The following is a 22,395-nucleotide window of genomic DNA, read 5'->3' as shown; positions in this document are numbered from 1 at the left end:
AGGGTCTCAGCCTGCGTACCAGATGGAGCTGGTAAACAGCTGCCCTGGACACAGAATCAACCTGTGCCTCCATGGACAGCTGTGAGTCCAAAATGACTCCCAGGCTGCGCACCTGGTCCTTCAGGGGCACAGTTACCCCATTCATGACCAGGGAGTCCCCCACACCAGCCCGCCCCCTGTCCCCCAAAAACAGTACTTCTGTCTTGTCAGGATTCAACCTCAATCCAATCTATGATATCTGCATGTTCATTCTGAGATGAGGCCCTTCCAGGCCATAGAGAAAAAGCGGGATGGCACTTTTCAGATCCTTTGCACATTTTTTGATCCAGCCACTGCTGTTCTGCCATGGCCTGGCGGGTCAGCATCATTCCAGCAACCCAGTATGGAACAAGTCAGGGAGGCCTGTAGTTTGCAATCAAACGGTCTAGAACTTTGATGAAATAAAGCCTGGAGCAGGCGAAGGGAAAAGATGGGAGGTTCTTCCTTACTCTCTCACTGTCCAGAGTCATGGTCCGAATGCCAGCAGGAGAGAGGAAAGGCTGGATCTCCAGGACGTTGTTGGCCCCCGTGGGCAAGACAGCAACTTTGTGGACGGTTCCTTTGTCTGCGTAAAAGGGCAGAAGAAAAGGTTGGGAAGCTGGAAGGAGGTAACGGGAATGTGGGAAATGATGCTGGTTGGACACAGCAGGGATGAAGGCTGTAAGGTAAGACCTGTAGTCCTCCGGATGTGACCCAAGGAGACCTAGGTTCAAATCCTGACCCAGTACTGCTTTGGGCTGGTTGCTCCTCAGCCTGAGCAGAGGGAGACCTGTGGTCCCCAGATGTCACTGGGCCCTAATTCTCATCCGCCGACAGCCAACATGGCCCATACAGCCGGGAGTGATGGGTATTGTAGTCAACATCTGGAGGGCTGCAGGTTCCCTCCCATGGCTTCAAAGAAAGGGGCAGTAACTTGCTCAGCAATGCCAAAGGGTAGCGATGCCAAGCAAGGGGCAGCTTTGACCGTACCTGTGGCCAGGTACAGGGTGCTGTAGGTGCCGCCATCAGCTGCCGGGGCTCTGTGGACACCAATCTGCTGGTAGCGGTGCTTGCTGTAAAACAAGATGTCTTCCTGCTTCACCCTGCGCGCCACCTCAGGGTGGCTGTCGGCCACTTTGAAGGTCTCATGGGGGGTCTGCTGTTCTCCTTCTAGACACTGTTGGGAGGGACAGATAAGGCCACCAGATTAGGGGTGACAAGAAGGAGCTATAGCACCAGCCCTGGATCCTACCAGGCAGAGATGGAGAATCAGTGGTCCCAGTCAGGGATGGTAAGAGCTGGAGCACCATAAATGGCCCACTCCTGGCTCTAAGGACCTTTCTGGCTTCTGGACTGGCAACAGACACTTCTGCAAGCTTCTCTGAGTCTTGAGCGTTAGAAACTTGCACTGTGTGAGATGCCAGTGATATGGAATTTTTGCCCCGGAAAGATTGCAAGTTTCTCTTCCCAACCTTTGCTACATAACGCATAACAGGATTGTATAGTTCTTTTCAAAACTCCCCACCTCCAGATTTAAAGGTCGCCACTAGCCATTGTCAGTTACGGGCAAAACTGCAGCAAAAACGGCACAGTCACCAGCTCTCAGATCCTCCTTTCAGTTCTGCACGTCTAGTCACCCTGTGACTAGAGCAGGGCTCCCCAAAGTGGCAGACAGTGATCGCTGCAGGTGAGGGGGGATTCCCTCGCGGGGCGCCAAGAGGCAAGGGGGCGGCAGGAGGTGGGGATTTAAGACTCCTGCTAAGTGACTTTAAACCAGAGATTGGGAAACCACATCGCATTAAGAACAGTGAAGCTGTGACTGAATGTGGTATCGAAGACTTTTGCTCAATGACTATCAGACTTTGAAAAGTTGGTATAGCCGGACCAACGTCATTCATTCCGTTCAATTAATTGTTTTTGTTGGATTTTGAATAAATGTGCAATTAACTGTGACTGTTCTTAATTCAGTTATTATCTTCTTTAGTGGCCCATGCAAACTGCTATAATAATGCTTTTTGGAGGGGAGGGGGGAACTGGGGAGGAGTTCGTGGAATCAAGGGGGCAGTGGCCCCCAAAACTTTGAGAACCACTTGGCTAGAGGATATGCCCCAGTGATAAATCCACCAAGAGAAGCAAATTTGCATCCCTTACCTGCCCAGGCCTCACAGGGGGGAGTTTCCCGTGGTAGTCTTTGAGAGGCGATGTTCGGAAGACCTTACTGATGTCACCAACAGAATAGACACAGACTGCGGAATATTCCCTGGGGATAAGAATGAGAAGCAAGGGATCAGATTTATTTTTTTATTGCTCTGCTTTTCTGTCAGCACAACTACCAAAGCAGCTTACGGGAAGAAAAATGACAGTGTTAAAAACACACTAGTGAAAACACAAGCTTTTCACCATTGGCTATGATAATCTCTTACTACATCAGATCAATTCTTAGAAGCTGGTTGAAATGTTCACAAGTTTTCAGAAGCCAATTTTTAAAAGGAGGGACGTGGATGGCGCTGTGGTCTAAACCACTGAGCGTAGGGCTTGCTAATCGGAAGGTAGGCGGTTCAAATCCCTGCGACGGGGTGAGCTCCCATTGTTTGGACCCTGCTCCTGCCAACCTAGCAGTTCGAAAGCACACTAAAAAGTAGATAAATAGGTACCGCTCTGGCGGGAAGGTAAATGGCATTTCTGTGCGCTGCTCTAGTTTGCCAGAAGCGGCTTAGTCATGCTGGCCACATGACCCAGAAAAAGCTCACCCCATCACGGGGATTCGAACCGCCGACCTTTTGATCGGCAAGCCCTAGGCGTTGTGGTTTAACCCACAGCGCCACCCGCGTCCCCAGGGCTAAGAGAAACAAACAAACAAAAAACCCTCCACCAAGTGTAGATGTGACCTTAGCGTTCATTTGCCCCTCACCACGGAGCAAGGCACTCACCACTCGTTCCAGAAGAGCCCGTAGACTCTTGTCTCCGACCAGTCGGCAGACTCCAGGATGAAGACGTCCTGCAGCTGGTTAAAGTGCCGGTCGTTGTCAGAGTCGACGCAGAGCAAGGTGGCTTTCAGGAAGGTGGTCCACTTGGCAGCCGAGAGGGAGCCGGTGCCTCCTCTGTCTCCCTGTAGAAACAGGAAGGGTGGTCAGGGCTTGGCAGCTGGCCAAATGCATGGCAGCACAGAATCATAGAATAGTGGAGTCGGAAGGGACCTCAAGGGTCATCTAGCCCAACCCCCTGATATGCAGGAATATGAACTAAAGTAGCCAGGACAGGTGACTGCCCAACCTCTGCTTAAAATCCTCCTAGGAAGGAGAGCCCACCACCTCCCAAGGGAGACCGTTCTACAGTGGTGCCCCGCAAGACGAACGCCTCGCAAGACGGAAAACCCGCTAGACGAAAGAGTTTTCCGTTTTGGAGGCGCTTCGCAAAACGAATTTCCCTATGGGCTTCCTTCGCAATACGAAAGCCCATAGGGAAATCTCCGGGACAGCGGGGAAGCGCAGCGCGTCTTCCCCACTGTCCTCGGAGCTCCTCCCGCCGCCAGCCTTCGGAAGGCTGCTCCGAAGGCTGGCGGTGGGGCGGAGAGACCTTCTCCCCGCCCCAGCCTTCGGATGGCTGTCCTGAAGACTTGCGGTGGGAGGAGGGTTTTCCTTCCCACCGCCAACATTCAGAATGCTGTTCTGAATGTTGGCGGTGGGGAGGAAAAACCCTCCTCCCACCGCAAGCCCCGGGAACAGAGGAGAAGCGCTGCGCGCCTTCCCCTCTGTTCCCGTACCTGTCCTGAAGGCTTGCGGTAGGGAGAAAAGCCCTTCTCCGCACCGCCAGCCTGGCAAGCGGTCTCCATAGGAACGCATTAATTGATTTTCAATGCATTCCTATGGGAAACCGTGCTTCGCAAGACGAAAAACTCGCAAGAAGAAAAAACTTGCGGAACGAATTAATTTCGTCTTGCGAGGCACCACTGTACTGTCAAATGGCCCTTGCTATCAGAAGGTTCTTCCTGATGTTTCGTCGGAATTTCCTTTCCTATACAGTGGTACCTCTGGTTAAGAACTTAATTCGTTCGGGAGGTGCGTTCTTAACCTGAAACCGGTCTTAACCTGAGGTACCACTTTAGCTAATGGGGCCTCCCGCTGCCGCAGTACCACTGCCGCGCCATTTCTGTTCTTATCCTGAGGTAAAGTTCTTAACCCGAGGTACTACTTCTGGGTTAGCGGAGTCTGTAACCCGAAGCGTTTGTAAGCCGAGGTGCCACTGTAATTTGAAGCCACTGGTTCAAGTCCTACCCTCCAGAGCGGGGAAAAACCATCTTTCATGTGACAACCCTTCAGATATTTGAAGACAGCTCTCAGGTCTTCTGTTCTCCAACCCCCTCAACTGTTCCTCATAGGGCTTGGCTTCCACATCGTAATTTGTGTGTGTAGACACGTACTTACACATCTTGCCTCATATCTTAGGTTCTACAAATGCTAGAAACACTTTTCAAAAAAGATGAAAGCTGGGAATCTGGGGGTTATGGTTCAAGGGGAAGAAAATATTCCCTTTGCCACCCCCCCACATGGACAACTGTGTGTGTGAGATCTCAGCTGGTTGTGTGTGAATGGCCGAATATAGCCTACCATGCAAAGGTAAGCATTGCATTCCCCCCTCCGGTTGCGGCTCACCCCCCCACCACCACCCCGCCTCTGGCACACACATACACAGGATGTTGCCCATGAGAGGATTGGGCCCTCAGGCTAAAAACGGCCCTAAAGTACAGTGGTGCCTCGCAAAACGAAATTAATTTGTTCCGCAAGTTTTTTCTTCTTGCGAGTTTTTCGTCTTGCGAAGCACGGTTTCCCATAGGAATGCATTGAAAATCAATTAATGCGTTCCTATGGAGACCGCCTTCAGTCTGTCCCCGGACCTCTTCTGAAGGCTGGCGGGGGGAGAAGGACTTTTCTCCCCACCGCCAGCCTTCAGAACAGCCTTCTGAAGGCTGGCGGTGGGAAGAAAAGCCCTTCTCCCGCTGCCAGCCTTCAGAAGAGTTCCCCAGGGCTGCCTAGGCTGAGGATAGCAGCCTGCTGCCCCGCACGAGGGGCGCTCTTAAGCAGAGCGCCCCTTGCGCGGGGCAGACATTCGCAGCTTGGGGAGCCCTGCAGGACTTCCCCGCAGGGCTCTCCAAGCTGCGGATAGGGGTAGCTGTTCTGAATGTTGGCGGTGGGGAGGAAAAACCCTCCTCCCGCCACAAGCCCCGGGAACAGAGGAGAAGCGCTGCGCGCCTTCTCCTCTGTTCCCGGACCTCCCACCGCAAGCCTTCAGGACAGGTCCGGGAACAGAGGAGAAGGAGCGCTGCGCTTCCCCGCTGTCCCCGGAGATTTCCCTATGGGCTTTCGTCTTGCGAAGCAAGCCCATAGGGAAATTCGTTTTGCGAAGCTGCTAAAAATCGGAAAACCCTTTCGTCTTGCGGGTTTTTCGTTTAGCGAGGCATTCGTCTTGCGGGGCACCACTGTCACTGCAGCTACTTCTACTTCTTCCCAAACCACTAGTATTTAGTGCGAGACCCAATGACATGACTTAGCCCAAGGGAGTCCTGCTCATTAACACCAATGAGTCTACTTTGAGTAAGTGGCCCCTGGGGCTGATCTTCAGCTGATCCCGCGGCTTCTCATGCAACACCCAGAGACCCCAGCACAGCCTCCCACACACACACACCCACACACACACCTTGCACAGCTGAGCCACCCTGGAGACGTTCCTTGGGGCGGCTGCGTTCTTCGGCCAGTCGGGGTTTTCTTCTCGGAAGAAGTAGTAGATCTTGTCATTGTAAGCCTCCTCTTGTTTTATGATGGCAGCCTTCACAAACTTCGGATCTGCAGGCGGACAAGACAGAGAGACCGTGAGGCAGGAAGGACCTAAGCAGGACGTTCAGCTAGGGCAGTCTGGGCAGAGGAGACATCTTAAGAGCATAGGAGTCGCCTGCTGGATCAGGCCCATGGCTCATTCAATTTCCGTACATTCCGTATGTTTCCGAGCACAATTGGTGTTGGTGCTGACCTTTAAAGCCCTAAACAGCCTCGGTCCAGTATACCTGAAGGAGCGTCTCCACCTCCATCGTTCTGCCTGGATACTGAGGTCCGGCTCTGAGGGCCTTCTGGCGGTTCCCTCATTGCGAGAAGCCAAGTTACAGGGAGCCATGGAGAGGCCTTCTCGGTAGTGGCGCCCGCCGTGTGGAACACCCTCCCACCAGATGTCAAAGAGAATAACAACTACCAGACTTTTAGAAGAAATCTGAAGGCAGCCCTGTTTAGGGAAGCTTTTAATGTTTAATAGACTGCTGTATTTTAATACTTTGTTGGAAGCTGCCCAGAGTCCTCTTTCAAAGCCATCCAAGCTGATGGTCATTGCTGCCTCCTGTGTAAGGGAGTTCCATAGTCTAACTCTGTGCTGTGGGAAGAAGCCCTTTCTGAATCTCCCAACATCCGGCTTCACTGGATGCCCGTGAGTTCTAGTGTTACGAAGAGAGGAATGGAAGCTTTTCTGTGCCCACTTTCCTCATGACAGGCATAATGTTACAAACTTCTATCGCGTCGCCTCTTCCTCTCCTTTTCTCCAACCTAAAAAGTCCCAGACGCTGCAACTTTTCTTCATGGGGAGTCCCCTCCACCATTTTGGCCACCCTTTTCTGAACGTTTCATTTCATGGCTCCCCCCCAAAGTGTCCTGGGAACTGTAGTTTGCTAAAGGTGCTGAGAGAGTTGTTAGGAGATCCCTCACAGAACTCAGCACAGATGAACACATGCAGTTCTCAGATAAGCAAGGGCACCCACCTTAACAACAAACAGAGTGTGCGGGGAAATGGCAATATCTCACTACAGTGAGACTGAGGCGACTATTTCTCACAAGTTCATGACCAAAGCCAGTGTGGCCTAGTGGTTAGAGTGTCGGACTGGGACCTGGGAGACCAGGGTTCAAATCCCTACTTGGCCATAAAGCTCATGGGGTGTCACCTCATGGCCAGTCACTCACTCTCAGCCTAAACTACCTCACAGGGCTGTTGCAAGGATAAAATGGGGAGGAGGAAAACAGCGTAAGCCACCTGGAGCTCCTTAGAGGAGAGGAGAGATACAAATGTGAGGGAGGGGGATGAGGCGAAGGAGGCGGCATACACGACCCAAACAGATGGAACCAGAGGAAGCTGTAACAAAATGTTGCTGCGGGGAGTGTCCATGAGGTGCCGTCCCGTGCTGCCTCCTACACATGCAGGGCCGTCTTAAGCATATCTGGCGCTGTGGTGCAAAGATCCCTCCTGCGCCCCCTGCCCTGGCAACTACAAAACAAGGGAGGGGGAGGGGGGAAATGTCCTCTGCCTCCCCCACTGCCCCGATCCCTGGCGTGGTGGTGGTGATTAAGCAGGAAAACGTGCTGGTGGGCATGCTCTCTGGCGTTGGGGCGCCCGAGAAGGCAGCCCGGGAAGGCTGCGCGCCGCCTTTCACCAGAAAGCAGGAGGAGGACAACAACCCCGTCTTTAGCAGATGTAGTTGGCGGGGCACAGGTGGCGGGCGTGCAGGGAAAGGGGAGGCTGCCGGCAAAGCCACGCAGCCCCCCCCACTCGCTAGGGCGCCCCTGAAAGGCCGGTGCCCTGGTGCAACGAACCACTAAGACCAATGGGAAAGACGGCTCTGCTCCTACCCAACCTAGCTAGCCAATCAGCACTCTTGCACCTCTGAGCATGATCAGTCCTCATCAGGCTCATTTTGGGGCAGAAGGGTGTTTCCCTCTCCCTCAGAGTTGCCCCCCCCCCAATATATGTTGTGCTTCTGCAACTCCCAGAATTCCCCAGGCCTGCAAACATCTCCCTGTCATGGGCGGATGTGGCTACATAACAACCCACCTGGGAGAACTGAGATCACTATTCTTGCTGCCATGACGCAGGTGTCCCCGCAGAGGAGAAAGCCTCACCTGTGTTGTGCACTGGAAATGCCCCTGGCAACCCCCTTGCTCCCTACGTGATCTCAGAGGGGAAAGGTCCTCCACAGGGATCCGCTGAGCGGAACACTAACGTCACCAGAGGCTCACTGTGGCGGATCCTCCTGGCCCTGGGGGAACTCTGCCTCCGTGACGCTCCTGGCACAAGAGGCATCCGCTGGGCTGTTATCACCTGCTCTGAGCCGCTCCCTCTGGGGCAAGGGTTGTGTTGGTTTTAATGCGGCAACTTCGTCCTCTCCCTTGGCCGTGAGGCTTGTTTCCAAGTGAGGAAGCCCTGAAAATCTCCAGGTTCTCCTCCCGCCTCCCATGAGCAGGTTTGTTGTGTTAATACCTCATAAGGCTGGTTCATTACGCCCCACACAGGTGTAACTTCAAGGTGTCTCTACACGGGTGCAAATGCTTGTGTAAAAGAGCACACAGTGTTGATTTGCACAGCTGAGCTCTTGCATATGCAGACTTGCTGCAGGGTACCTGCAAATCACCGTACAGCTCAACTGTTGGGGTACACAGAAGGGCGCAGGAAGTGCATTTGTGGGATCAGTGTAATGTGTGAATGCCCCCTGTGGAAAGGGCTCCAGTTCTAGACCTTCTGGCAGCCGGTTCATAGACTCACAGAACTGCAGAGTCAGAAGGGATCCCAAGGGTCATCTAGCCCAACCCCCTGTTATGCTGAAATCACAGCTAAGAACTAAAGCCAACTCCAGGTTTGAGGAGGATTCTCAATGAAATCTCCTCGCAGGGGACCCCGTCAGAGCTCCTCTGGCCCAAATGGCAGGCAGGCAACACTCCAAATGAGTCTGGGTGGCTGGGAGCTGCCATTTTAACACCGTACAATGCACCTGGGGTGGCGTCACTGGGAAAGGTTTCAGGGGCAGCTACCAGGCACTTTTGGAAAAGTTATGGGGCAGCAGGTGGCCAAGAATACGGCATGCCCGTGCTGACCCTGACCCGTTCTTTACCAACTGGGCTGAACCCAGAGGACTGAACATCCATCACCCCCAATGAATTTGGCCAGTGGTCAAGGGGGGGCGGTGGCAAGTGGGGTCCAGCCACACCTGGAAGGCCACAAGACGCACATCCTGAATTTCAACTACAGAAGGCAGGTTAAATGCTCTGAAGCCTTGACAGCACCATGCTATTGCTGAGTGGCCGTATTAAGTCAAGTGTCCCTCAACTATCTCGTGGGTGTGCTGCTGGAAGACAAGGGAGAGGCTGAGCAGTCTGGGGAGCCCCCTCCGTTGGGGAAACTGGGGACCCCCCCCCCCATTCCTTCAAGACCTGCCACACTCACTATTCATGACGGTGTCGCTGGTATAGAGCTCCGTAAATCCTCGAATCCGACGGAAGCGAGGTGTCCGCCCATTGTACTGGTGCTTTCTGATGGTAGAGTAGATGTCCTTGCCTGCGAGACAGGAAGAGAGACCAGTGGTAAAGAGAAATGCAGGTGCCAAGCCACCTCTAAAAGAAATGAGAATGTCAGGCCACGGCTTGAGATGCAGTGAACTGGAGTCACTGCTTTTCAAATTTGGAAAACTGCACTTCCCACAATTTATTCAACAAGACTGATAGGGGGGATAATATATACAAATATAAATGTATTTATTTTAAATTAAGATATATATTTTTTTAAAAAAAGACTGATGGGGGGGGGGACAAACAAGAGATGAGGACCCACAGCTGCCAATTCCTTGAAATTCTCCAAGTTTGCTTGTGACCAAGTGTGAAATGGGATGCAATCCAGCAGATCTTGTTTAACCTTTGAAAGGGCTGTGGGAAGTATACATGCATGCGTATCCACACACACAAAACACAAATTCTTATGCAGCCTTAAACTGCTTGTAAATCACTTTTTATAAATTTTCATTGTTTTTGAGAGTTCCTGGGAAAAAACGCACATGCCCCCTAATTGGCTGTGGCTGCCCATAATGTAAATTTAATTTGTGGTTTATTTTATTGTTACAGTGGTACCTCAAGTTAAGTACTTAATTCGTTCTGGAGGTCCGTACTTAACCTGAAACTGTTCTTAACCTGAAGCACCACTTTAGCTAATGGGGCCTCCCGCTGCTGCTGTGCCGCCGGAGCACAATTTCTGTTCTCATCCTGAAGCAAAGTTCTTAACCTGAAGCACTATTTCTGGGTTAGCGGAGTCTGTAACCTGAAGCGTATGTAACCTGAAGCATATGTAACCCGAGGTACCACTTGTATTATTATTGGAGAGGCCTGCCAGGTGCGGAGGGCGCTTCAAGACCCCTTGCAACGCCATAGAGAATGTAGGGCCCGAACTCTGAGTTTGCACAGCACAGTAGCTTGGGAGGAGGAGAATGGAGCTGGAGCGAGAGGCCTGGCTGCGTGTCCCTGCTGGGCCAGAAATTCATTCAGCGTTAATGCAGGAAAGCTTACCATCAATGAGGACAAGAGCGTTTTGATCAGGGGCAAAAGGAGCCAGGCCGTGGGCACTGATCCCTGGCTGCACCTTCCCATCTACCTGCAGGAGGAGGGAAAAGAGAAGTTGAGCAGATATTTCCCACCTTTCCAGGGTCTCGCCAATACAGGGGGAGTGAGAGAGACCCGGCTTTCAAACTCCCCTTTTCTCACACCCATGACTTTGGTGGCAGTGGTGAAAGTGTCACCTGCATACCCTGAGGGTGGACAAAGGGCGAAAGAGCGGATCCTGGCCCCCGAGGGATATGCAATCCAGAAGAACAGCACAAGGGAGCAAACATAGCAAGGGAAGAGGAAAGCAGGAGGAAGATGATGCAATCATCGCCCAGCTAGAGCAAAGGAGCCTTCCCATATCTCCCACCAGCCCCAGCCGAGCCAGTGGTCAAGGATCAGGACATAAGAAGAGGCTTGCTGGATCAGGCCCACAGGGAAGGCTCAGGTAGGGTGACCGGCAGCGATGTCTCAGGATTAAAGAGCAGAGGGGCAAGGAGAAGCTGCATACCAAATTCCAGCAGGTGGGGCTGCAGGAGTTTGTGCCACAGACCAGCAACTGGTCCTCATATTTTTCCAGAAGTGTGAGATAGTTCTTGGCATTTTCCTGGAAGAGAAGTGAAGGCAGTTAAAGTGAAGAATCATAGAACTGTACAGTTGGAAGGGACCCCAAAGGCCATTTGGTCCACCCCCGCTATGATGAAGAGGACCAGAAAACGACCCCCAACCACCCACTCTCATCCTGGAGATCCCATCAACAAGACAGACTCTGTCTCCCCAAGGCCTGCACAGCAGGACCTCCTAATTTTAAGGTAGGGATGGGGAACCTCTGGCCCGGGGGCCAAATGTGACTCTTGAAACTCTCCCCCAGCCCCCCCCCCTCACAGGGCCTGCGTCACACTCTCCTGGAGTGGTTTTGCCCATCCGGACTCTGTCCTTGAACTCTTCTCTTTTTTGCCACTCGCTTGTCAGGACAGAGGTCAGAAAGGGCTGTGTGTACAAACTAGCTTACTACACAAGGGCAAAATCTGCACTCTAGCCTGCCACTGGCATCTGGCCCCTGGAACATCATCCAGAAGGGAATGTGGCCCTTGGGCTGAGAAAGACCTCTGTCTTGTGGCTGTCAAGTCCACATTTAGTCCAAGCATCCGCAGATCTAGCAGAGGGACAGAAACGCTTTGCGAGGCTGAGCTGCAAAGGATCAGGACAGGGAGAAGAGAGGAAGGGAAACCTCCCATGGTGGGGGAATGAAGAACGTCACAGCACCTGGCCCCTTCTGCATGCAAAGCACCGGCTCCATCACTGAGCTCTGGGCCCAATCCACCTGCTGAATCATTCAGCGCAGGAGAACACCTTTCTACAGATGGTGGGGGATTAGCTGCAGCAATTCCTTCAAACATCTATGTTTTATACTGTTGTAAACCTCTTCGATATATTTCTATGATACCGTGGGGGGAAATACTATAATAAACAAACAAGCAAACTTACCTGTTTCCTGCAGTTGGACAGCGTCCTGTTGGTTTCAATAAGCACCTGAATGAAAGGGGGAGACAAGACGCCCACGTCATTTTTAGGTCAGCTTGTCTAGGTGCCTAAAAGTTCACAGCCTCCCACAACAGAGAAACAGCGGGAGGAAATGCAGACTGGATTTTAGGCGGCACCTGTAACAGGTGCCACAGTTCCACAGATCAAAGTGGCTGAGGGGGCACAAACAAGCTTCCTCTTCTAATAATAACACCCAAAACCTGGCCCAGTAACAAATCGGCAACCCGTACAGATCTCTGAGCAGAGGAGCAATATGCTGACAGGGTCTCACCCGTGTCAGCACCCAGGCGGAAGCATTCTGAACTCACTACAGCTTCCGGATCAAATGTGAGGGAAGTCCCATGCATTGCAGTCATCCAGTTTTGAAAGACATGACATTAGGAAGTACTTTCTGAGGGTAAGAGACGTTCGACAGCAGAACGGACTTCCTCAGAGGGTGGTGGAGATCTTTAAGCAGAGGTCAGGTGGCCATCTGCCAGAGATTCTTCAACGAGATTATTATTGTGTTCCCTTCCAACTCTACAATTCTATGATTGCTGCTGGGACTGGGGAATCTGGCTGGCCCCCTGGAGTTGGGTTCAAGGTCCAGGCTGCTCCCCTGGATAGGGAACCTGACAGTCTAGGGGAGGAGAACAGAACAAAGAGGGCCTGGCTGGCAGCCTGAACTCTGCACTGCCACAGTAGTCCCACTTGTCCTGATGTTTACCATGAGAGCTGGGAAATTATGAGTGCTGGAAAGTTAACAGCTTCTCCATTCCCTGAGGCTACACCAAAGCAATTAATTCGTCATTGAGACTTTGACATTTTTCCAGACCAGCTAGCTCCCTGAGGGAACTGATTCTTCCAAGTCTGCATGTAGAACATTTGTTTGACATGAAACTGACAGGAGAGACCCTTTTCCAAATTTAGGCAGATTTCCAAATGGCTGGATTATTCTGAATTAAAATGGAAACTACAACTCCAAGATCTAAATCTGTGCTTAGGAGTCTTCTCTGAATAAAATGTAGTTGGAAACAGAGCAGGATTTGAAAAGCTGTTGCCATCTGTCTTCTCTGGAGGTGAAGTCAAACCACTGCGTGAGCAACACCAAAGTGACCTCCCCGGGGCACAGGCCTGGTCAATGTGCAGGGAGGTCCTGGGCTACCCAGACAAGACCCCCTCTTGGCCTCACTGATGGGGTCCAAAGGAAAGCAGAAGACCACCTTTGGCACCAGCTTGGCTGCAGGTGTTGCTGGAAGGAGGCGTACAAGGTGCCACCCAACTGTTTTAGGGACTCTGGATTTGTGTAGGCTTTACTCCTTAGCCTTTTCTTCCCCCAAAGGTATCCCACAAGGCAGCAGAGGCATAGGATCAAAATTTCTTTCTCCTAGATGGGCTACCTTCTGAGGTTTCTGTTTATGACACTGTGCAGTTTTTGGAGTCACAAGACTCTGTTTACATTCCAGACTGTTGGAAGTCTCACGGGAGACGGGAGACGGATGTTGATGTTACTGGTTTCCTGTTTCTTTTCCAGTTGTTCACTGACTCTCACAGAGAGCAGATGCTTTCCTTTTCTGTCCTGCATAGTTAGCAATAAACCTAGCAATATAGCACACATTTCTTGGCTCCTTTTGCTGCTGTTTGGATACTCTGCATAATGGGAACGTGCCTGAAGCCTCATTAAAGGCTTAGGTCGTTAATCACCGTCAGAGGACGAGAGCCTGATGGATTCCAAAGTACGATGTGGAAGAGAGCTATTCAGCTCAGTCGTACGGAACTTCCGACAGGTTGATGAGCCCCATCTGCCCTCCACTTCCCTCTACAGCACAGGCAGAAACTGCCTTCTTGACCGTTGGATCCACTCTTGGTCTCATCTGCTCAGTCTGCCGGAGTCTGTCTTCGCACGCAGGGCAGCTCCCTAACTCAATGAAGGTTTGAGACTCACTGGCTGCCCTCATCTGGTTTAGCTGGCCAGTCAAAGCCATTTCCTGGGAATGTGGCCACTGTCGCCTGCTGACAGCTTCTAGGAACCGAAGGGGAGAGCTGAGTGCAGGGTGGGGACCAAAGGTGGACAATTGCCCCAGAAGGAGCAGAACATGTGCCCCACCAGAGGTACAGAGCCAGTGTGGTGTAGTGGTTAAGAGCGGTGGACTCGCAATCTGGTGAACCGGGTTCGCTTCCCCGCTCCTCCACATGCAGCTGCTGGGTGACCTTGGGCTAGTCACACTTCTCTGAAGTCTCTCAGCCCCACTCACCTCACAGAGTATTTGTTGTGGGGGAGGAAGGGAAAGGAGAATGTTAGCCGCTTTGAGACTCCTTAGGGTAGTGATAAAGACGGATATCAAATCCAAACTCTTCTACTACCCCTCCCCTAACACTCCGTTTGAAAAGTAAGTAACCTTTTTCTCCTCTCTCAACAGCACCCCAGGCTGCATTTCCTGGAAAACCTTTAACCATTTGGATGGCTGGTATTCGAGGTTTGGCAAATTGCCCTTCTTGAAAAGGTATCTCATAAACTAAAAGGGCAGTGCTCAAATGACTGGGTTTTTTTATATATGACGTGATTTTATTCCGTATACAAATATTGAGGCATGTGGTGACTCAGTGCCACCAGTTTACGTGAATATCTGGAAAACCGAAGCCTTTACAGAACCTTTATTGTCAATAGTGATGGAACTCACTGGTGGAAGATGCTTCTGTTTTTATACTTATTATTTGTAAAGTGAATCTTTGTAGGAGTTAATACTTTCCTATCCCTTTGGAGCTTTGTACTTTGTACATTTCATGGCTTAAATTTCGGATTCTTTCTTTTCCCTTCCTTTTTGTTACATTTGCACTTTTTGTGAATAAATAAACGAAAAGTTAAAAACAAATTTGTGAAGCGTTGTCCTCCATCTCCCTACCGTAAAGCTGGTGGAGTTCTCAAAGTTGTAGTAATGAAGCCTGCCGACTGTCCCCACTAAGACGGAGGGGGCCCCTTGTTCATGGTAGAGCACAACGTGGCCCTCCCTGGGATCAAAGCGGAATCTCTTCTCACCTACAAAAATACAAAGAGGAAACGGGGAACATTCGACACCGCATTGCCAATTCCGGAGAGGCAGGTTCTGCAGACATTCCACAGGGGAACTGCGCAGCAGTAAGGCGTACCTAACCGACTGGTTTTTCCCACCCATAAGAATATAGGAAGCTGAGAACAGAGGAACCTGGCTCATCCTGAGTCAGACCATTAGCCTAGGGTTACCAGATGTCCCTGGTTCCCGGGGACAGCCCCCGGGTTTGCAAATCTGTCCCCGGGAAATGTGGCAGCGGCAGGCTCAGCTCTGGCTAGCTGGCTTCAGGAGCTGCTCGCTGCCCGCTGACGTGGCACCCGCCATTTTTCCTCGATGGAACTTCCAGCGAGGAAAAATGGCAGGCGCCATGGCAGTGGACAGTTCCTGAAGCCAGCCAGAGCCAACTGTGCTACCAGGCTAGCTCCGGGCTGCTGACTGCCGCCGCAACTGCCAAAGGAGAACCAGGGATGTCCGGCGGTACAGATCTCCTGCCCCCTTTGTTTTGACTCATCAGGGGAGGCTGGGGAGTTGCGGGCGGCTGGCCATTGCCCAGTTTTTTAAAAATCATGCACATTTATGTTTCACAGGATGCAAAAGTAGGGCTTTGCACCTTTATACAATATGCATGTGTGCTTGGGCCCAGGGTCTTTTGCCTCACCACCCCCACTACTGACTCCCTGTTGATACTCAACTTCAAAAAAAAGTGTCCCTGGATTCATTGGAAAAAAATCTGGTAACCATACATTAGCCACCTAGTTCACAGCTGTCTGCACTGACTGCCAACAATGGCTCTCCCGGGTTTCAGGCAGGGGTTTCCTCCAGCCAGGGAGGACAGACCTGAGGCCCTTCTCACATGGAACTCCCATCAGTCCCTGTTGACACAGCCAGCAGTCAGGGACGGTGACGGGTTGAATCCTCCAACACTGGAAGACTATGGGTCTTTAACACCTTTGGCTGTAACCACTGGTCCTACACTCCCCAGACCCCCCCCCCAAAGCGGCTATATTCCTTGGAAATAAAACCAAGGGAGAAGGGGCATTCCAAAGGAGCTCGCTTATTTATTTAACTTACTCTTTTTTTTTTACTATTTCTTATTTATTTATTTGTGGGGATGTGGGTGGCACCGTGGGTTAAACCACAGAGCCTAGGGCTTGCCAATCAGAAGGTCGGTGGTTCGAATCCCCGTGACAGGGTGAGCTCCCGTTGCTCGGTCCCAGCTCCTGCCAACCTAGCAGTTCAAAAGCACATCCAAGTGCAAGTAGATAAATAGGTACCGCTCCAGTGGGAAGGTAAACGGCGTTTGTGTGCACTGCTCTGGTTCGCCAGAAGCGGCTTAGTCATGCTGGCCACATGACCCAGAAGCTGTATGCCGGTTCCCTCAGCCAATAAAGCGAGATGAGCGCCGCAACCCCAGAGTCGGTCACGACTGGACCTAATGGTCAGGGGTCCCTTTACCTTTTATTTATTTGAAGCACGGTAGTAAGAGCTGTTTGACAGTGGAACAGTCTCCCTTGGAAGGTGGGGTGCTGCTCCTCCTCCTTTGAGATTTTGAGAGAGAGGTCGAATGCCCACCTGCAGGGGATTCTTGTGCTGCAATTCCTGCTTTGCAGAGGACTGGACTAGATGAAACTCTGAAGTTCTATGATTCTAGGACTCAAACACTCCCCACACCCGTTCCACTCCAAAATCACTGCCTCAAAAAAAGAAAAGAAAAGCGCCAAATGCAGGAGGGGACTTGATTTTGAGATGTTAGTACATAGAAACATAGAATCATAGAATTGTAGAGTTGGAAGGGAACCCAGGGGTCATCTAGTCCAACCCCCTGGAATGCAAGAATCCTTTTGTTTGTTTATTTTGGGGTATGTGTGTGCGTCTTTGCTTTGGCCTGCGGAGAAATTCAATACGTTCGATTTTATTAGTCTGCAGACAGAGTCAATACATTAGACTTTGCTCTACAGCATCCATTTCTCATGAATCCATTCAGAAGGGCATCCTGTCCTGTGACAGCATCCCGTTTCCAATTTACTGAGGTTGAAAACAGCACAAACATTTTGGCATGTGTTTGTTTTTTTAAAAAAAATTCTAAATATGCAGTTAGATACTTTGAGCCGAGAGCCAAACTGCAAAATTCAGAACAGTGACCCCACCCAAAAAGATGCCCTGCTGCATCTGATTGTCCAAGAAGAGAGAAACTGGTTGATTCGCTTAAAAAAACAACAATATGGGATGGGTCAAAAATCTCAACAACCCTATTAGGCTTGCAATCACATTTCCTTAGGTTCTTATGAAGGAGCAGGTTTCCCAACCCTGAAACCTGACTGTGCAGTCAGTTTGAAACAGGCCCCCACATCCCCATTTTTCCTTCTCCAAGGATCCATTAACTAAAATCCAGCTGTATAAACACTTTTCCGCTGAGATGCTCTGATACTATTCTTTACCCTCTAGGCTCTAGAAACCAGCACCTCCTTTGAAGGCAGCTTTCCCAGCAGCACCCAATGCCATTTCCAAAGTTTGGAAGGAATGTTCTGCACTGGGCTGTTTGCAGGCACACACCCAACTGGAAGTTGTGATGCGTCTAAGTTATCAGGCCACCCACATACCCAGTCACCTCACAACGAATAATTTAAGGTTTGGCAGGAACTATTTAAAGAAGCATTTAAACTTTTTTTTTTTTAAAAAAAAGGTTGTTTTTAAGCTATTGGTTAGAAGTTTCCATTGCATTCTGGTTTTGACGTATTTTCCACCCTGCACTCCTTCAGGAGGAGGGGTGGAGCTACACACCTAGTATTTGATTACTTAATTCACAATCTGGCAATGTCCTTTGTGAGGCACACAGTCCTGTATGCAGCTTTCAGCAAATCTATACCTACACTGAGGACTTGGCTACAACGGAAATCTGTTTTTGTACAGCAATTTTCCTCTTTGAAACACAACCAGTTCCCTCCAGAATGTTCCCGCCGGGCACTCCCAGCCTCCTCTGATCCTGGGAAGTAGGTCAGAACAATTAGCCACGAAAGACAGCAGAGCAGAGGCATAACAGCAGCTTGCCCCGGGGCAAAACAAAACAATGCCAATATCAAAAAGCCCACTTCCCAACTCCTACTTGACCCAGCTCCTAGATGGGTGGGTGGAGAAATAATAACAGCACGCGGTTCTACTCTGGAAGCTGCGAGGGCAGAGCTCACAGGACACAGCCACAGTGGGTGCGTTCTAACTCCACTGTACGACCAGTGCAACCACACTGGGCGCTGTGATGGAGGGGGCGGCACAATAATGCTGTATAACAGAGCGGGAAGGGGCACCTGCACAGAACACCACTGAAAGTTGAGAGCCCACAGTCTGTCACTGCCCTGGGAGGCAGTATGCCCTTGAGTACCAGCTGGGGGAGAGGGGACAGAAGTGGGCAGAGTGCCCTTGAGCTCAGGCAGTAGCATAGCATGGGTTGCCGGTGCCCAGGGAGGAGCAAGTATTGCAAATTCATTGAGGGTCCTTCTCCTTGATGCAGTTGTGCCGCCTTTGCATACGGAAGTCTTCGGGATGAGAACAGTGACAGAGAATGAGTGCACTTCTGCTGCCAGATGAGCTGAAATGGTTTGCGCTGTATCTTTATAAGTGTTCTGCATTGCCTGATGGGTTATTAAAGTGATGTTTCTTATCCAGAGAAAAAGAAAAAGTATTGTGCCCCCCTGCTGGACTAGGCAGTTTGGGTGGAAGCACATGCAGAGCCCACACAAGAGGGGACGGAGCCCGCCTCCAAGAGGCTCCTCAACTGATGCCTCCATCCGCCTGCCCACTAGACCAGGGGTCAGCAACCTTTTTCAGCCGTGGGCTGGTCCACCGTCCCTCAACCTATGTGGTGGGCCAGACTATATTTTGAAAAAAAATAAATGAACAAATTCCTATGCCCCACAAATAACCCAGAGATGCATTTTAAATAAAAGCACACATTCTACTCATGTAAAAACCCGGACCATCCGCGGGCTGGATTGAGAAGGCAATTGGGCCGCATCCAGCCCCCGGGCTTTAGGTTGCACACCCCTGCACTAGACCAACCCGCCTGCCATCAAACTTCAGCTGCCAAGGCTCTGCGCCTGTCGTGGGAGGGGGGCACGGCATCTGATTGCACCCCAGTTCTCAACAGCTCCAGCCAGCATGGCCAGTGGATCAGGGTGACCATAACTGGGAGCCCAGTAACAATTGGTGGGCCCACAAGATCCCCTCTCCTGTGCTAGTAGTGTGACAGGTACCACTGAAACCAGGCACGATCTTCTGGGAGACGGAGGGAGTTTCCCAAATCGCATCAAGCTGCAGCGGCACTTTCTGGCACTCGTCTGCCGCACCACTAGGGCTCGGGGATCCTTGCATATCCAGCAGAAGGGGGGGTCGTCACTACTGGAGGCCCCATCCCTGCCCACCAGGGCCTGCTAAATCCTGACCTCTGGGCCTGCTGCTCCCCAGTGTGGGCAAAGTTTCAAAGAATCATAGAACTGTTAGAATTCCTGCTCCATGATTGCAGTCATGGGGTTTTTGTCTATCACATGACGGTGTATGTTTTGACTCCACAGAGTGGGAAGTGGCAGAGGAAGCTTGTGTTACTGTGTTCCGTGAAGTGGGACTATTGTCCTTTGTTCTTTCTCTCTTTGCTGTCTGATGCTAGAGAGAGAGGGAGCCATGTTGCAGTGCTCAGTGTGTGTTTATATTTGAATAAAGTAGATTAGCCAAAATGTTAAGTTGCTGAGGTCTGTTACGCAAGCTGTGAAGACTCTGCGGATCTCTATGTGTGTCTCCTGGCATCCGTCACTGTGATTTTGGGGCAGAAGAAAGCTTTTGAAGCTCCCAAATGAACGACCAGGAGGGAGAGAACATGCCAGTCGGGCATGTGTCTCTGCCAGGGTCCTACTCGAGTGTAGGACGAGCTCCTGAGAAGAACTGCATGGCTGAAAGGGATCCCCAGTGGTCATCGAGTCCAACCCCTTGCAATGTGTGAGGACGGCACGGACTTTGACCACACTGGGAACAGTAGAAGGTCACATTTCAAGCCCTGCACCATGAAAAGCTTCATGGGCCAATTTCCACTATTCACCTTTGTTTTTTAAATACTACGCCAGGGATCTTCTTTCTCTCCCTCGCCCCCTCCTGCTGGAAAACCTTTTGCTAATGACTTGTCTTCCAAAACAAGGCTCACCCCATCCTGCCCACTGCCTAGGGACTGAGAAAGGCCAAACAGCTCTATGGAAACCAAAGTTTGATTCGAACACACACCCTTCAGAATCAGGGTAGCCTCGCGTCAGGCTCCTGTCTACCCAGGGAATATTACCTCATTCTGGCAAGAGGCAGCAAAGCTTTCTTCTCCTGAGATCTCTGAGTCACTGCTTATAATTGGAGGGGAAGGAAACCCTCATTATCATAGCAGATCCTCACTATGACAGCCTGCAAAGGATGCGCCTTATTGCCAATCCCTTGAGAGGTGGGAGAAATTCAATTCCATTCCTCATAGAATTGCAGACCTCAAGGCCATCTGGCCCAACCCCCTACAACATAAAGAGGGCCTTGCATTTTTCAAATGATTATATTATTTGATTTCTGCACTGCTTAATATATTTAAAATATCTCTAAGTGGTGTACAAAAAACCTCCAGGTCCAAACAAACTCTCGACTCACCTACAAAAGTCTCACAGTGAGAAGAGCTCCTGCAAAGAGCCTGAAGCTAGACTTGCTTTTTATGGGCAGGTCCAGGGTGGATGGTATTTGCTCAGCCCATTCAGCTGCCCTCTCCACTCACAGGTTTCTTTCTTTCTTTCTTTCTTTCTTTCTTTCTTTCTTTCTTTCTTTCTCTCTCTCTCTCTCTCTCTCTCTCTCTCTCTCTCTCTCTTTCTTTCTCCTGTCCTCTCCTCCTCCCAAACACAACCATCCTTAGAAATTCTCTGGAATTTGTAACGTGGTTTCTCCAGCCAAAAATGCATATACTAGGATAAAGAGTGCATATGTATTAGTGAAAATAATCTATTACAGTGGTACCTTCGTTCCCGAACGGCTTGCCTCCCGAACAAATCGGCTCCTGAACGCCACAAACCCAGAAGTAAGTGTTCCGGTTTGCAAACATGTTTTGGACGCCGAATGTCCGTTTTGGCTGTTGGCATTGTTTCCGGTGCCAATCGGAAGCCACGACTTGGTTTGCGAACATTTTGGAAGTCAAACGGACTTCCAGAAAGGACTGAGTTTGAGAACCAAGGTACCACTATATATTGCTATTTATGGATTTTTATTTTCATTTTTTGCATTTTGATCTCACCTTTTTCTGCAAGGACCTCAAGATGGTGTATGTGGTTCTCTCCCCATCATTACTCCCCATCATGGCAAACCAGTAGCAAGGCTGGCAGAGTGCAAACCCATGGGCAGGAGCACCAGATTGGCTCTGCCGGTGTGTCTGCACTGGGCTGACCATGCCACTGCCTCGCCCCTCTCTCAGGAGGTGAACTAAGCCTCTCCCACCCCACCAGCTGCTACCCATCTGGAAGGGCCCACTGCCAAGGTTCATGGTCTTTTCTGTTCCACCAGCTATAAGCCTCGAACAAGGCGCTTAGTGGTGCCTCTCTAAGTGTGTGTCTGCAAAAATAAAATGATGGCCTTTGTTCCCCTGGCATTTTGGCAATTCAGTCAGGAGTGCCAAACAAGTGACATTGGTGGCTGGGGAAGGGAATGTGGCCGCTGACACACAACAGAACACAGAAAAGCCGCCACGTGCCCCTGATGGATGTCGTAGCTGCACAAAGGCTAAGGGGCAGGCAGCATACGACGGCATGGCTCAGAACAGCCTGATTCAGTGGGGGAAAGAGCAACCACAAAGCAGGCAAAGTGCTTGCAATTTTCTCTCTCTGTCATTGCAGAGCGCAGACGTTTTTATTGCTTCCTTCCTTAAAGCTGCCAAGTCCTGCCCAGCCAGCTGAACAACACTTCCCCATACAAACCACCCTGCAGTCATTGCTTCTTAAAATGTCACTGCCAGCCTGATGGTTGACGCTGCCAGCTGGGATCTAAGAGCCCCTTGTCAGATACTCGTGGCCCTCTGACCTGTGTAAATCTAGTAAAAGCTGCGGGTTGTTGGTGGTTTTTTTTTAAGGAGCACATTCCTAGAAGCAAACAAGTTAAATACTTGGCAAGTGAAGAGGGTCTAAATCTACAGGCAGAAAAGTTGCAAAGGCAAATTTTAATCCTAACAGAGGGCCAAAGGCTGCTGCGCTGCATAGACAGCTTGTGGTGACTTCAGAAGGAGACCCCTGTTCCCCCTCACAGATACAATTCCCGGGGGAGGTTGACCATCAATCTCCCTCCCCAGTGATTTCTGAAAACTCTGCATAAAAACCTCCTGCAAAGGGAGAGTCACCACCTTTCAAACAAGTCCTTTCCACTGCCAG

At 50.8% G+C, this 22,395-nt stretch overlaps 1 protein-coding gene across 1 annotated transcript in view; it reads right to left on the bottom strand.

Moving 5' to 3' along the window:
* SEMA7A (semaphorin 7A (John Milton Hagen blood group)) overlaps nucleotides 1–22,395 on the bottom strand; it is a 49,109-nt gene that overhangs the window by 4,259 nt on the left and 22,455 nt on the right. The window contains exons 2-11 of the mRNA XM_053403606.1: nucleotides 14,834–14,967; nucleotides 11,895–11,939; nucleotides 10,918–11,013; nucleotides 10,374–10,458; nucleotides 9,265–9,375; nucleotides 5,713–5,858; nucleotides 2,949–3,127; nucleotides 2,170–2,278; nucleotides 1,009–1,195; nucleotides 489–604 (exon numbers count right to left, since the gene is read on the bottom strand). Coding sequence (XP_053259581.1) covers nucleotides 489–604; nucleotides 1,009–1,195; nucleotides 2,170–2,278; nucleotides 2,949–3,127; nucleotides 5,713–5,858; nucleotides 9,265–9,375; nucleotides 10,374–10,458; nucleotides 10,918–11,013; nucleotides 11,895–11,939; nucleotides 14,834–14,967 — 1,208 coding nt within the window. The remainder of the gene's footprint in view (nucleotides 1–488; nucleotides 605–1,008; nucleotides 1,196–2,169; nucleotides 2,279–2,948; nucleotides 3,128–5,712; nucleotides 5,859–9,264; nucleotides 9,376–10,373; nucleotides 10,459–10,917; nucleotides 11,014–11,894; nucleotides 11,940–14,833; nucleotides 14,968–22,395) is intronic.

The sequence above is a fragment of the Podarcis raffonei genome, chromosome 9 (assembly GCF_027172205.1).
Source record: "Podarcis raffonei isolate rPodRaf1 chromosome 9, rPodRaf1.pri, whole genome shotgun sequence".
In the NCBI taxonomy this organism is placed as follows: domain Eukaryota; kingdom Metazoa; phylum Chordata; class Lepidosauria; order Squamata; family Lacertidae; genus Podarcis; species Podarcis raffonei.
This window is presented reverse-complemented; position numbering and strand designations above follow the sequence as displayed.